This window comes from Alosa sapidissima, chromosome 7 (assembly GCF_018492685.1).
Source record: "Alosa sapidissima isolate fAloSap1 chromosome 7, fAloSap1.pri, whole genome shotgun sequence".
Classification (NCBI taxonomy): Eukaryota; Metazoa; Chordata; class Actinopteri; order Clupeiformes; family Clupeidae; genus Alosa; species Alosa sapidissima.
This window is the reverse complement of record NC_055963.1, coordinates 36840077-36855571: the sequence shown is the minus strand read 5'-3', so window position 1 is coordinate 36855571 and position 15495 is coordinate 36840077. Positions and strand designations below refer to the sequence as shown.

At 39.2% G+C, this 15495-nt stretch overlaps 1 protein-coding gene across 4 annotated transcripts in view; it reads left to right on the top strand.

Moving 5' to 3' along the window:
- Positions 1-15199, top strand: part of nol9 (nucleolar protein 9) — a 38402-nt gene extending 23203 nt beyond the window's left edge. For all 4 annotated transcript variants that reach the window (XM_042099117.1, XM_042099116.1, XM_042099115.1 and 1 more), the window contains 7 exons: positions 5139-5236; positions 5582-5743; positions 5984-6233; positions 7028-7142; positions 8663-8837; positions 10958-11091; positions 13980-15199. In XM_042099117.1, coding sequence (XP_041955051.1) covers positions 5139-5236; positions 5582-5743; positions 5984-6233; positions 7028-7142; positions 8663-8837; positions 10958-11091; positions 13980-14114 — 1069 coding nt within the window. In that variant the 3' untranslated portion in view covers positions 14115-15199. The remainder of the gene's footprint in view (positions 1-5138; positions 5237-5581; positions 5744-5983; positions 6234-7027; positions 7143-8662; positions 8838-10957; positions 11092-13979) is intronic.
- Positions 15200-15495: the final 296 nt, after the last annotated feature.

Sequence of the window (15495 nt, the reverse complement as noted above, 5' to 3'; positions counted from 1 at the left end):
CCCAGTACTGAGCCCTGGGGGACCCCTGTGGTGAGATGGTGAGGTGCGGACAGCTGTCCAAGCCATGATACGTTAAACAAGCGTCCTGTGAGGTAAGATTTAAACTGATATGGACTGGGTAATATGTTAGGAATGAAAGGATGCCACTTCGTTATTTGGGAATGAAAATTACCAATCCACAGAGGACTGAATTCAAAGACCCCCCAAAAATCTAAGTGAAAAAATGTATCTTTCCATCTTATCTTATCTTTCCAAGGATATCCCTCCCCAGACCATCACTGGCCCACCACCAAACCAGTCATGCTGAATGATGTTGCAGGCAGCATTGCATTCTCCAAGACATATTCAGATGTCACATGTGCTCAGGGTGAACCTGGTCTCATTTGTGAAAAGCACAGGGTGTCAGTGGCGAACCTGCCAATTTTGTATTCTATGGCACATGCTAATTGAGCTGCATGGTGCTGGGCAGTGAGCATAGGTCCTTCCAGAGGCCATCGGGCCCTCAGGCCACCTTCATAAAGGGTGTTTCTGACGGTGTGGTCAGAGACATTCACACCAGCGGCCTGGAAGAGGTCATTTTGTAGGGCTCTGGCAGGGCTCCTACTGTTTGTTGTTGCACAAAGGAGCAGATACTGGTCCTGCTGTTGGGTTAGGGACCCTCTACCATCCTGCCCAGCTCTCCTAGAGCAACTGTCTCCTGGAATCTCCTCCATGCTCTTGAGACTGCTCTGGGAGACACCGCAATCCTTCTGGCAATGGAACGTATTGGTGTGCCATACTGGAGGAGTTGGACTACCTGTGCAACCTTTGTAGGCTCCAGGTACTGGCTTATGCTACCAGTAGTGACACTGACCCTAGCCAAATGTGAAACTAGTGAAAAATCAGTCAGGTCTCAATCAGTCTTGGACTTACTATATCATAACAACCTGCTAGACCCTATGCAGTCTGTTTTCAAGAGTCATTCTACTGAAACTGCTTTTCTGTCTGTGACCGAAGCATTGAGAGTAGCTAAGTCCTCATCTAAGTTGCTAAGTCATTAGTATTCATTCATTCTTTGATGCTATTAACCATGACATTCTCCTTTCTACTGAATAGGATGTGTAGTCTTAATTGACCCAGATTGTATGCTTAAAGCCTGAGGCTGCAGGTGGCCTGAACACCTGCCATAGGATTCTAATTGCTTAACGGCCGTATTATGATGTCACATTCGGCAATGTTAAGTCTATGGGGATTTTTAAAAAGTTTTTCTTTAATAGTTTAAAAAGTATAAAAGTTTCAAAGTTGAAAAGCCTAGGAAGAACAGTACAGTGCATTTTCATGCACTGTAATTAGCTACATTGTCTTAAGACATTAAATTGTAGATGCAAGGACAGGTATAACCATTTTATGGGATGCAAAATGTTATAAACTACAATAAAACATGATCACTATATGCCTTAAAAGAAACTTTAGCATATGCTAATTGGCCCCACCCACCTCAATTGAATTAGGCTAACAGTGGATGTGTTGGACTGGGTTATGTACTAATTTATCTAACTCTGACTGGGTGTATGATCTAACTGATATAATTGATCTAACTCTAGGGTAGAAGACAAAATAATTTCCCAAAAGGCAACATATCTTTCTTTAAGAGACTTGACAGACGCTAGCATCCATGGGTTTTAGGCTCCTTGCTAGCATGTCTGCAAATTAGAAGGATTGAGCCCAGGCAAGTGCAGGGTTTAGTCACACAGTTAAAACTTCACACATAGCCTAAATGCACCACAGTTTTTGACTCTGTGTCAGAATTTATGGTTACTTCCTTAACTCATTGAGTGCCAAAAACGTAATATTACATTTTTCCTTCCCATGCGTTGAGTGGCAAAAACGTAATATTACGTTTTTAGCTTTTTTATTTTAAATTACTAAACTAGACACTCTAACACACCTTATATGTGATTTTGGGAACTCTGTAATTAATTGATTAATGGAAATGAAATATATGACGATCGATAACTCATGAAAACGCACCATCTGGACATTTTATCTGGACATTTTATCATAATTCGGTTGCCACTTTGGGTCGAATCAGTGACTCATGCACGTCAGGTCAAAACCAGGCCATTTTCGTGGGTCTATCACTAGGTGGCAGTCTCGCCAGGTCTCGCTGATCACTTCCCGGAAAGTTTACACAAGTAACAGGCAACACTTCACATCATGAAAGACGTTATATCTCCATTTCTGGAAAAAAACAGCGATTTTGATGAAAACTAGCCACTGTTTAGCTTGGGATTTCTCAGGAACAGAGGCGTGTAGAAATACACGGTTTGCACCCACCGAGAGCTTAAAGTCTCACCTTTTAAACGAGCCATTGTATGTGTTCATAGCTATAACACAGAATATGCTGTGGCTGTACAAAAATCATCAACAATGGTCTAGATTGCTGGCACTCTAGGACAAAGCTCCCGAAAACAGCTTGGCATTCTGAGTTAAAATCCAACATGTCTGCCATTTTAATTATGCATGATTGTCACATAATGTATTTCATAATGCTGAAAGATGGCTATAGACATGTCGTCTTATGTGTCTAAAGCTGCATAGCATTATAAGTGTAGAAAAAAGGGCATATTTTGGTGGCCATATTTAAAGTCAAGATAGGAGCCACTAGGGGGCGCTATGTGTTGGGGTCCATTTCAATTTTTGATCACTAGGGGTAGTACTATAACTGTACCAAGTTTCGTGCTTTCTGCAAAAACTGAACGATTCAGGTAAAAATCTGGCCTTAGCTGCTGTATTAACTGTGTCCACGTGCTGGTCAATGATTCAGGATTTAGGATTCTTTTCACCAGTTAGGTGATTTTGCCTTAAAGGTGCTCTAAGCGATGTCACATGTTTTTTTTGGCTAAAACATTTTTTAGCATTTTCTAGCTGCCTGTCCCCTGAACACACCGTAAAAAAACACGGTCTCTGTAGACAGCCCAGCCTCTGCAAATGGCAACAAAAACAAACTTGTGCAACCTGCACCGTGAAACATAACAGTGTTCCAGCCAGTTACCGCCACACGCACGGGTGTTGACATGCGGCGTGTCAACATTAGCCCCAAACTTGACGCTAAAAAAGACTTCAACCTAACTAGAATCCCCTCCTGTTTCCCTGAAATGACGGTGTGTTCATTAATTCACGTTAACATTAAGGCTAGCCTCAATTTTTCAAGTGAAGTTCTAGAGTCCAAAATTACTATAAGGCATAAAACACAAACTAACAGTGCAATCTTCCGTGAACACTAACCTTATGTCTCTTCGGCGTGTGCTATAACAGGCAAATTATCATTCTGTGTTATTTCATTTCTCTATGTTCACGTTTAGTTGTCTTTTCTGTTTAGTAGCCTAACTCTGTCTGATCAGCTGTACATACAGTTATCTTGCCAAAATATTGTATGCCATGCTTCGCTAATATACAGTATGTATAGCTATCTACTGGTAACAACACTTTGCGTGAGAGAACTAACTTGCTATTTTGGCATTCATATCACCCATTACAAAAATACATGTACTTTCAATTTCTTTAATGAATTAGCTGATGGGCTAGGCTTGAGATATTCATTTTCATTCTAGTTTCATTCATAGGGAGTCTAAACGTTTAAAATAATAAAGACATTCTTATCATATACTACAGCCCAACCGAATAAATGTCAGCTCTTCTGTGATAACCATATTGCCATAATTTACATCAGGGGTCTTCAATCTTTTTCAGCCCAAGGACCCTTTGGCTGATAGAAATGATGTGCTCAGTGTCTCTATCTGAAAGATTTGGATACTTATGGGCAACGTTTAGCTAACTAGCGGTGGTTGCTAGTTGTCTGTTGCCCTCATTAGTTGCATTGTGTTGCCAGCGATATACATTGCCCCAAAAAAATGCCCTGTGTATCATCAGCTTTACAGTTAGCCATCACATTTTAATTAAGGAGGGACAAAGAATTAAGCTTGAGTATGGATGCAGTATCTCATAGCCTACCTATACCTGGTGAGTGGCACAGATTCTGGGGCAGATGGAGGTCACATGTTTTGAAGCAAGATGACTAAATGCTGCTCATTACATGTTCCCACGGTCATCACATGATTGCATGAAAAATCATAGGTAGCTTATATGCTATTTTATTAACGAATAGAAAGTATCTTTTCTACGTTCTGTTAATGTTTATGTAGCCTATAGGACGTTTTTAATTTTTGGAAGAGGGGGAAAAAAAATGCTTCAGATGAAATAATTTGGCGGACCCCCGGTTGGATATCACTGATCTACATTGTGAGCAGTTTATGCTTTGACTCTATCCCTTTATGCAAGCAGAACATATTACAAGTAGGCCTTTGATCTGTTATTTTACTTTTAGCCTTTATAAACCATGCACTTGTTACTTGGTGTAAACACCTTTGCTGAAATGCATGAAATGGAAGACTGGAACATTTATTTTGTGTGCACTCTACGTGGTCAGTTTACAAAGCACTGACAGGGCCCCCAAGGACAGTGTGAGCGAGTCAACAGCAGAAAAACATTTTTAGCAAACTTTAGAACTGTCCCAGATGGATGCTTAGGATGCATCGTAGACAGGCATCTATCGCTGCTGTTATCTCCAGCAGCAAACCATGGCATTAGCGAATGTTAGCATTGCGGTTAACTAACTTAGCTCCTGTCAGTATACAACCTTAATTGCTATGGCCCAGTCCACCTCTGATCGAATCACGGTGGGCAGTAGGTCATGCTCCTACGCCATGGGATGGCCACCCTTCCAGGTCTTCTGCCACACCCAAATCTGTTGTGGACTTCCCGGCCCCATAGAGGTTGTTATGCACAGAGTTAAGTTTATCTAGATCTTTATAATAAAAGACAGGTACATATCAGTTTGTCAGCCCTCAGTTTGATTTTGTTTATTCAATACATGGTAAGTCCACTTACAACTGTAGGATGGCATATTTTTTAACAGTAGCCCAAAAGAGGCAACTATTGAAGTAGTATTCCATCAAATTGCAGCATTAAATGCTGTTGACCATTGAGTAATTAGTAACTCCTAAAATTTAGAAGAAGAAATTTAGAATTTTGAAGTAGACATGTAAAAAACATTGTCTGCCATTTCTGCTATTTGTATTCTCAAACTTTGTTGGCAGAACTACCAGCGTAGAATACCTGGAGTGTGATGTGGGACAGACTGAGTTCACTCCCCCTGGCTGTCTCTCTTTGACAGCTGTCACAGAGCCTCTTCTAGGTAAAGTATTTCACAACTTTGTGTTGCTTTCATACAAAGGCTACAAACAATTATAATCTGAAGTAAAACATTTTGGATCCTACTTTTATCATGCTTTGCACATTTGCACGTTCCGATGATGATGACTGACAATTGTTTTAAATGTTCTAACGAATATCCATCAAGATGGAAATGTGTAAGGTAGACCCCTCTTGTTGCTATTGTACAGCCAAATATATGCTAAAGCAGGAATATTTATTAACAAACTTTTATTTTTACAAGTGTTGATTTTCAAGCTTGGGTTTTCCTGAGTACTTTTTGAGCTGTTTGTACATGACCATTGACACGTTGAATTCCGCCCTGTAGGCCCTCCTTTCACCCACCAGCAAGAGCCCAGACACATGGTCTACTATGGCCAAGCTGATTGCCAATCTGATCTTGACCGCTACTTAGAGTCCCTGAAGTCACTGTGGCGACACAGCAGTGGTGATATGCCGGTCATCATAAACACCATGGGCTGGGTTAGAGGTGAGGATTCTGCCTGGATTCTGAGGATTCTGTGTACACACACACACACTCACTTTGTTTACTCTTGTGTTGTTGTTGTTTATTGTTAAGAGCATGAGTAACTGAACTGTTGGCTTCAAACCAAACATTTACTTGATTTTATTTTTTAATTTTATATTTCTGGCCAAGTAAAACTTTCTTTTACTGCCATCATTTTCTAACCCCGTTTATTTGTTTTCATGAATCTCTCTCTTTCTCTAGGTCTTGGTTTTCAGCTGTTGGTTGATCTTGTCCGTTTCTTCTCTGTGACTCACGTGGTGCAACTCAGCTTTGGAGAAACTTCTCAGTGTCCTGCTCTCACCCCTGAGTTCTTGAGAACTGCTCATGGCTGGCAGACACACCCACCGGCCCAGCCTGCTTTAGGACAACCTGAGAATCAAGAGGCTCCACACAGCCATGTGTTCCTCAGCATTCACTCAGAGTTTGAGGGTGCTGGCTCCTCTGGGGAAATGTAAGAAAGAAATTTCACATTTCATTATGAGTGAATGTCTCCTGTTGCTCGAGTGATTGAACAAGGGGCTAGAAACACTGAGGTCACAGGTTCACTGAAGTCGGTGGTTGTGTGGGTGGGATTGATGGAAAAATGAACTTCCAAGGAATGTCCTTCCAATGAATTTTGTTTCCGTTTCAGGGAAATAATTGACTATATAAGAATTAGAAGCACAGAAACATAGCCAATGACTGGTCATTATTTTGTTGTAACAGTCATTCAGAAATATGTCACCTCCAAATGTTGTGATGGTTCATTCAATTCAACTGAACTTTCTGTTGCATTTTGAGTAGAAAAATTAGCAGGTTAATTGTATTGAATACATTCTGTTAATAGTTCTTAATAACATATACATTTTAAAATGTATTAAATTTAACAGCAGTTGTTATTGCTGTTGCTGTAGTTGTTTTGGCCCATTTTGAAGAGTCAGTGATTTATTGATACACAGAGGATTGGGAGTTTCCTGATGTAGGTACTCAAGAGGCATGAGAGAAGTTCATCTATCATCATTGACACTACCTTTTTCTAAAAAGTCTCCTTTCTGCTTTTGCAGAATTCTGTTCTTCAGCCATGTGAAGTTGAAGTGTTACTCCTGTAGGCAGAGCTCACAGACTTGGGCACTATGGCCATTTTTCTCTAAGTGCTGTACTTGACACCAGTTATTGGCTTGTGAGGATATAGAGCATCTGAAATCTCTTAAAACAGTTTTTTCTAGTGTATGACTGCAAGATCTTAATTTGTTTTGTGGCACAAAGGCGACATCAGCGCAGTAATGAATTGCGGGATCTGGCTCTCATGGGATACTTCAGTCAGATGCAGGCCCCAGATTCAAGTCTTATACGGCCTCTACATTGCTTCACCCCTTACCAGGTATACCTCCTCTGATTACAGACCCCTTAACTTGAATGTATGACTGAAATAGCTGTGGCTCTTATTTGTGTGATGGTTAACCCTTAGAACCCGATTGATGCAAAGTGCGTCAAAAAACACACCCTTTCTTCTATGTACATTGCTCCGGAACTGTTCATCGCAGCGAGATAAAACCTTTATTGCGTGACAGAGCAGAAATGTGGCTTTCCAACGAGACTACACACTTGTTTGTACGATCAAGTATGAAAATTAAAAAAAATCATGAAATTAAATCAAATTGCATCATATTTATAGTCTATACTTCTCTGCGTTCACCTGTGCACCCATTACTCTCGTTTGAATTACTCGCGAACCCGTGATCGCATAGAATATGGCAAGCATATCAGATGAAAGAGGAGACACAGGGCTATCCATGTATATCGATCCTTATGGCTTATAAAAACAGACGAAGTGACTGCAAAATAATAACGTCATGTATACAAACCAATGCATCTTTGAATTACTCAGACACAGAGCTATCATTTGATACCAAGTACATCCTTCTGGGTTATAAAACAGACGAAGTGACCGCAAAATAATAACTTGATATAGCTGGACTTACCCCACGTTTTTGTCTGTTTTTGTGGCAAAGCATGTTTATAATCCAACGCTATCGTGTGTTTCTCTATGACAAAGCATGTTTATAATCCGGTTTTGAGATCCTAGCAAATTCCTGCATTGCATCCCAATTTGTTCAACAAAGAAACACCTTTTTTGCCTTTACTTTGTTTATGGCAATGCAGTAAAAAGTTGAGAATCATTATGGGTGCCTACACCATAAGCACACGCCGGCTAACACGCAAACTCTGGTCAGGTCAGATCAGTTTCGTGTCACAGATATGGAGCGCAGAAAGGTAACTAAATAAAAAATGGCATTTATTTCAGTAAATCACATAGCACATATTTATGTAAATTGCTCAGCCCCAGTGTATCCCTCCAACATGGCAATTATATTGAGCTATGAGCTTGCTGTGCTGAGATACATGTCAAAATATAAGAATTTTTATAATATGCTTTTTATATTTTAATTCTTTAAAAATCCAAATAAAATCAATGCTAGTGCTAATACATGAAATGATCTGGATAGCCTAGACTCTGCTGAAAAAAACAATATATAATATGTATGTGTGGCACGTACAATGACCAGAATAAATCCGTATGAATAAAGGTAGTGAAAATGCCCTAAAAACAGCTTAGGGTTCTAAGGGTTAAAAGGGATATTCCACCATTTGGGGAATTACTCATTTTCCACCTCCCCTTGAGTTAAACAATTGATTTTTTTTACCCTTCTCCAGTTCATCCAGCCGTTCTCGGAGTCTGGTAGTATCACTTTTAGCTCCAGCATAGCATAGATCATTGAAAAAAAATCAATTGTTTAACTCGAGGGGAGGTGGAAAATGTGTGTAATTCCCCAAATGGTGGAATATCCCTTTAAAATCAAAGTATTCCTACTGTTTTATTTATCTCTGCACCTTTTCTAGGTTTCTCTCTCTGCTGTGGCTATTGGTGTGACACATTGTGACGTGGCCCCCACACACATCCTGTATGCTGCCAACGCCAGCCTAGTAGGACTGTGCTGTCTGGATGAGAAGGTGGTCGGTCGGGGAGGTCCAATGCTGCTTTCCCAGACTCCCATTTGCCCGTGTGTTGGACTGGGTAAGTGTTGGGCCTGTAGTGGTGGTGTGGTGTTTGGGGTATGCAGTCTGCCTGACCTTGGGGAAAATATAATACAAAAATAAGCCCTTATTTAGCTATGTAATAATTGTCAAATCATACAACCAATACAAGAATGTGTTTTACGTTATTACGTAATTGCAAAAGGGTTCTCCAATGTATTCTCGGTTAGCCTTTTAAAATATCAGATTAGTAAACAGAATGTGCCTTTGGAACATTGGATGAATGGTTGCTGATAATGGGCAGTGTAAATATTGCATTAAAGGCCCCATGCCACACCTATTTCATTCATTTTGTTATAATCCTTGATGTCCTTTGATCGAGTTTGTAACATTATTTGGGTTGGAATGCCTTGGATGGCTTATTTCAAGTTGTTCTATCATTGTCTGAAAAGCCTGGTAGAGGAGACGACTGCTTTTCTCATGTATATTTAATATGTAAATAAGCTTTGCTCTGATTGGTAGTCTGCAAAAAATAAGCGGACTACAGCACGTCGCCTGCCTGCAGCAGCAAGCAGGACAGTTGAGAGATATCCATGGTTACAGATAACTCTTTACTCACTCCCCTGGACTTCTCATGTCACTTACATTACAGTCTACAGTACCTAAAATATCTGATTTATACTATCCAACCGATTGTGACAGCCAAACCGGTAATCGACATGTTAACTTTATTTAACTGCGTGATCATTGTGAGACCTTGTTATCCCCGCTCGGAAAAGCTAACTATGGTTAGCTTCGGCGCCCCTTGTGACGCATTTAGCTAGGAGACAGCGCGGGAGACCGTTTGTAGTTTAATGCTTTTCGCTGGTAAGAGGCATAGCAGTAGTCATATTTTAGAGATATAGCAGATGTAAAGTCCTCACGGAGACAACACAGCTAATTTTGTTGAAAGGAAACGAACACAGGGACTCGCGAGCAGTTATTTAATTTAGTTATTTTATTTTATGATTATCGAAACCATAGACTATACAGTCTATGATCTAAACCCCATTCATTCGCTCATAGGTTTTTTTTCTTACGAACCGGAACAGGCAAAAATGCTAATCGAACGCATACAAAATGACTGTAGTGTCTACACAAGGAAATCCTATTTAAAAAAAAGTTATATGTAACTACATGACCTATAAAGTGTGGTAGATAAAAGTACTTACAGCTGGTGGAGAGGTGGGCAACCTCTTCAAAATGTGCGGAACACAGCACTAATTTGGTACCATAGTGTTCCGATATTTCTCCACAAATAAATTAACCATTTCTCCCTCAACTCCTCTTTCTTTGGCAGGAGATCCAATGTACATGTTTTGTTTAGGCATAACACACAGGTTTACTGTCGTTCTGCCATAGCAACTATGTATATTAGCACTAGCTCAATCAAGATTGTCAATTTCTGTGGGTGGTTACGAACCAACCATGTGGGCAGAATGATGAATAATAATTAGGCAGTGCTACGTAGCAATGACCGCTTATCCAGATTGGCTCAATTTTTCTGCTTTTCATTTGACTATTGCATGCAGCAGACAAACTGCATAGATCTCAAACTTACCACAGGTCAAAAACTCATTTTGACCTATGTTATTTCAAAATCAACAGGAAAATGGGATTTTAATGGCATGGGGTATTTAAAGATTAGCCATTTCTACAACAGTGGAGAAACCTTTTGCAATTATGTACATAATGTAATCTGAAAAGTGCTGCCCTGACAAAAAAAAACAAAAAACACAATACAACTGATTTCAGCTGGAAATGGGCCTCATAGGCCCAGAGATAATATGTAGATATTCCATTAACATATTCCATTCCATTTTTAGCCATTTCCTGCAAGAATAGTAATTTACCACATTAACAATGTCTAGACTGTATTTCTGATTAATTTATGTTATCTTCATTGAAAAAACAGCAGTTTTCTTTCAAAAATAGGGACATTTGTAAGTGACCCCAAACTTTTGAGCGGTAGTGTACCTTTGCCAAATGAGTATACGCATGAATATTTGAATAATGCCACTCCTTGCCAATTTGGACCATCGACCTCGCAGTTGAAGAAGGACTACTCTGAAGACACTGCTTAGTTTCTAATGAATGGTGTTATTAAATCTTGTGTTGCAGGTGTTTTGAGGGGTGTGGATATGATAAGGGGCCTTTATCTCCTGGTGACGCCTGTGCATCCTACTCTGCTCAGTCGAGTCAACTGCCTTCTGCTTGGCGAAATCTCCCTGCCTAAAGCCTTGCTTACCATACAGGTAGACTAGACATTAGAATTTTTAATCACAACATTGACAATTACTGATCTTTCAGAGTGAATGCTTGTTCAGTCTTCGGGTAGAAACTTATAGTAAGCAGGTTTAGAACTGGTTCTCCTGTTCTTATATTGACCGTACCCATCTGAGATTTCGGAGCCAGTTAGTATTCAGACTCCTTCACTTTTATTTAGCATTTTATGTTGCAGTTTTATGCTAAGATCATTTGTTTATTTTCCCTTCATCAATCTACACTCAATAACATATTGACGAAGTGAAAACAGAATTTTTGTTTTTTTCTTTTGCAAATTTATTGAAAGGAAAAAAACTGTTTGAAATATCATTTGAAATTTAGCTCAGTCTTATTTTCACATAGAAAACATTGAGGAGTTTCTACTCCTTGATTGCGGACCACCTGTAGCAAATTCAATGTCAATGCAGGCACAGCTGACAATGCATATCACAGCAAAAACAAAGGCATGAGGTCAAAGGAGTTACTTTATTTATTTGTATGCATGTATTTGTATATACAAACTGATGAGAAAATCATGGATTCTGCGTCTGCCTCTGTTTGAACTCCGTTCAAATGTCAAAGTGGTTTGATTGACATTGTGAGTACAAGTGGGGAGAGGGGGATGGTAGCGTTTAACCAGTCATATTTCAGGATCAGACCCTCAGTGCATTCCCAGGACTTCCTGTTACATTACATTGATTAGAATTTATATTTTGATTAGGGCTGTCAAACGATAAAAAAAAAAAACTAATTAATCTCATATTTTGAAATTAATTAATCTAGATTAAAAACATTTTTATGTTATTTAAATGATAGTAATGACAGTCATTTTTGTTTTAAAGTATTAATTTCTTGAGAAATGCTTGTGCTTGTGTATATTACTGCTAGATTTTGACAAGAGCTTGTGATATTGCATTAAAATAAGCTACTTGGCATGGGCTCAGGCGGGCTGTCAAACACTGTCCACTAGCCTATGTGGTGCACCACTCTGCTTTAAGCTTATACATCTAGTGTGCATGTTCGCTAACTGTATCTGGACAGGGTGAAGGCGTGAGAGTGCAAAAATATTTAGGTGCACTGGTGCGAATTACTTCTAACAATGTCAGTGTTTGTCTATAAAATACATCGCAACTTTTAGAAACATTACTGGTGTGAACCATAAAATCACATTGTGAACGCAGCGCTGTGCAGTGCTGAAAAAGCGGAAAGTTAGACTAGCCAGCCAAGACGCAAAGTAGGCCTAGAACTAATTTCTTCAATCCACTGAATTCATCGGAAAAATGTAAATGTACCTACAACGAAGAAAGATATAGAAGGAACAGGAGGCAGTGAGAGAAGGAAAAGTAACATGCCTTTTAGCCCAGTTGACGGGTTGGCAGCAATATGTGAAATATAGCTGTAGCAAACAGGGACAACCTGTTATGTTTTAGTAGTAGTATTGGGCAGTATGCATTCAGATAGGTCACAATGGGCATATTTGGATTTGCTACAAATGGATTCACAAATAAATAAATTACATTTGGCAGGATACTTGATATACAGGCTAAATGCAAATATCCCAAAGCATTATATTATTTTACATTAACAAAATGTAAAACAAATGGACAATAGCAAATACATTAACAAACGGAAAATAAAGTAGGCCCTGATATTCTTTAAAATCTTGTTTACTGTAAATGTTGTCGGCCATTCTTAATCTTCACAATTGGTGCACTAGCATGTTTAACTGTTAGCTGCAGTGTAGTGTTACATTATGTGTGAGTTAAGTACAGAACTTGACTGTGCGGCCAGATTTTTGTCTGTGCTCCTAATTTTTTGAACTTGGGCGCACAAGTGCTCCTGGAAAAAAATGTTAGAGCCCTGCTGAATGTGGTGCTATCACAGCAAGACGTTAGAGATGGCGCATTACGTGCAGTGATGCCTCGTATTAAAAAATAATAGAAGAAGAAGAAAACGCCAGAGATTTAAGTAGCGAAATGAGGCACCAAAATCCACGTTGTTATTCGATGTCGTTACTACCGTTTGTGTCGGCGCCGGACCAGCCGTGGGGCAGCCGTGGCCTACTGGTTAGCACTTCGGACTTGTAACCGGAGGGTTGCTGGTTCGAACCCCGACCAGTAGGAAGCGGCTGAAGTGCCCTTGAGCAAGGCACCTAACCCCTCACTGCTCCCCGAGCGCCGCTTTTGTAGCAGGCAGCTCACTGCGCCGGGATTAGTGTGTGCATCACCTCACTGTGTGTTCACTGTGTGCTGAGTGTGTTTCACTAATTCACGGATTGGGATAAATGCAGAGACCAAATTTCTCTCACGGGATCAAAAGAGTATATATACTTATACTTAAACCCAAACAGCTAAATGTATTTTTTTTAAAGAAAGAAAGAAACGTAGTATGTAGTTTTAAGAACATTTATTGTGCAAAACTGTTATCATACAACATAATTACTACCTAGCAACCTCCATAGTGACCAACATGAGTACTCTAGCCATAGCATAGCAACCGCTTTAATAAGCATAGCAACCACCATGTCTACCCTAGCAACACCTTACTATCTATCTCTGCATTATCTGTTTTAACTATAATATTGTGCATCACAAATTCCTTGGAATTGCATCTCTAGTTACTCTATATTATTTGTATTATTTTGTTTACTTGTTGTGTAGTTAAACTTGCTAAATGAAAAATTAAGGATAACACTATTTGTGTAAATCTAGTATACCAACTGTTATTCTTGGAAATCATTGGTGTTAATTACAGTGTGATTATTGAGTGAGTGATTGATTATAAGAGTAATTCTGATATGATTGGAAATGTAATTTTCAGTGATGAAAATTACAGTGAGACAGTGATGACCGCATTGCCCTCCTCTTTTGTCTTTCAGTCTGGAGTGGAAGGAGACCTACCATATATCACCACAGACTACAGTTTTGAGCTTACAGGAGCAGGAAAGCTACACATTTTTAAAGGACTGTCCAGGCCCAGTTTTGTCAGGTCCAAAACAAGTAGCAAGGTATAGATGGCTCTGCCAGGGTATGTAAGACTTTATTTGACCAAGACCGTCATTTATGCCTTAGAACGCAAGACTAAATGAACGAAATTGCCATCTGGTGGGAGTACAATGGTTTGCCATTGTTTAAAGTATGAGTTTATTAGTGTTTTAAAGTATGAGTTTATTAGTGCGTTTGTCAGTGTGCTGGTCAAACCAGCCAAGGAGTCCAATTATGATGTTTTTTCGAAAGAGCATTGTCTCCATAAAGCACTATTAATATAGGGTCATTTAATTGCATGCTCTACATTCTCATTTTACACTTTCACCAGCTTTTTCTCCCATGTACCATTTTAAACGTTCGTCTGTGGCTTAGACACCTATGACATCAGTGTTTGCTCCTTTTTTATTTTTTAGCCAGATAGCGAACAAGTAGATTGAACCAATTAAGTTGAAAAATAATTATTTAGTATATATAGGACTGGGTTATGTCTATTTTTTTTTTGTCCGCATCTTGTCCAATGTGAATGTCATTAATGAGTGTTGGCAAATATTCAAGACTTATTACTTGCAGCTTACTTATTTTAATGTCATTGCATTGTGGATGCAGTAATACCACCAAAGCAGTAATGGATAAAAGCAGTATTGGATGATGGGAGTAGTTTTGATCTCTCATTACATGGCCAAGTGTTTTTCAATTCCATCATCTGGTTCTGTATTGCTTTGTGCGGCCAGCAGAGGTTAGAAATAGTCTTTCTTTGTTTTGGAACTGGACTGGACTTGTGGTTGGCTTAACTATGACTTGCCATTTAACTGTCAGTTCATGCATATTTTACCCTATTTCCCAATGGCAGGGAAGTAGGGCAGTCTTTTATATTACATTTTGACAGATACAAAAGACATTCAAATTTGTGATGTTACAGTTCGCTTTTTCAAACTATACATCAAAAAAAAAAATCAGTTTTGTTGTTTTTTCTTTATGATAATTTTTGTTTAAGCAGTGTCAAGTACTTAGATTTCACACTTTTTTGTTGATACACACCAGCTGACCATTGTTTCTATGTGTTTTGTATTTTTATTTGTCTTGAAATAAAGGACTCATTTACAGTCTAGCAGATCATGTTTGGTTTCTCCATTTCTATTGCAGAGCTCTTCCGCTGATAAAGCAAGGGCGATGTATTGATTTTGTATATTAACCCGCAGTGTTTGGGGAAGTTACTTTTAAAAAGTAGTGTTTGCTTGTTACTCGTTACTCGTTACTACTTAAAAAAGTAATCCGTTACTTTACTTAGTTACCCTCTATGGAAAGTAACTTTTTACATTACTCGTTACTTTTGCGTTTCCTTTTATGTTGGGCAGAACCCAATATCTGTTCCTGAATGTGTAGGCCTACATAAAGTTCTACTATGGA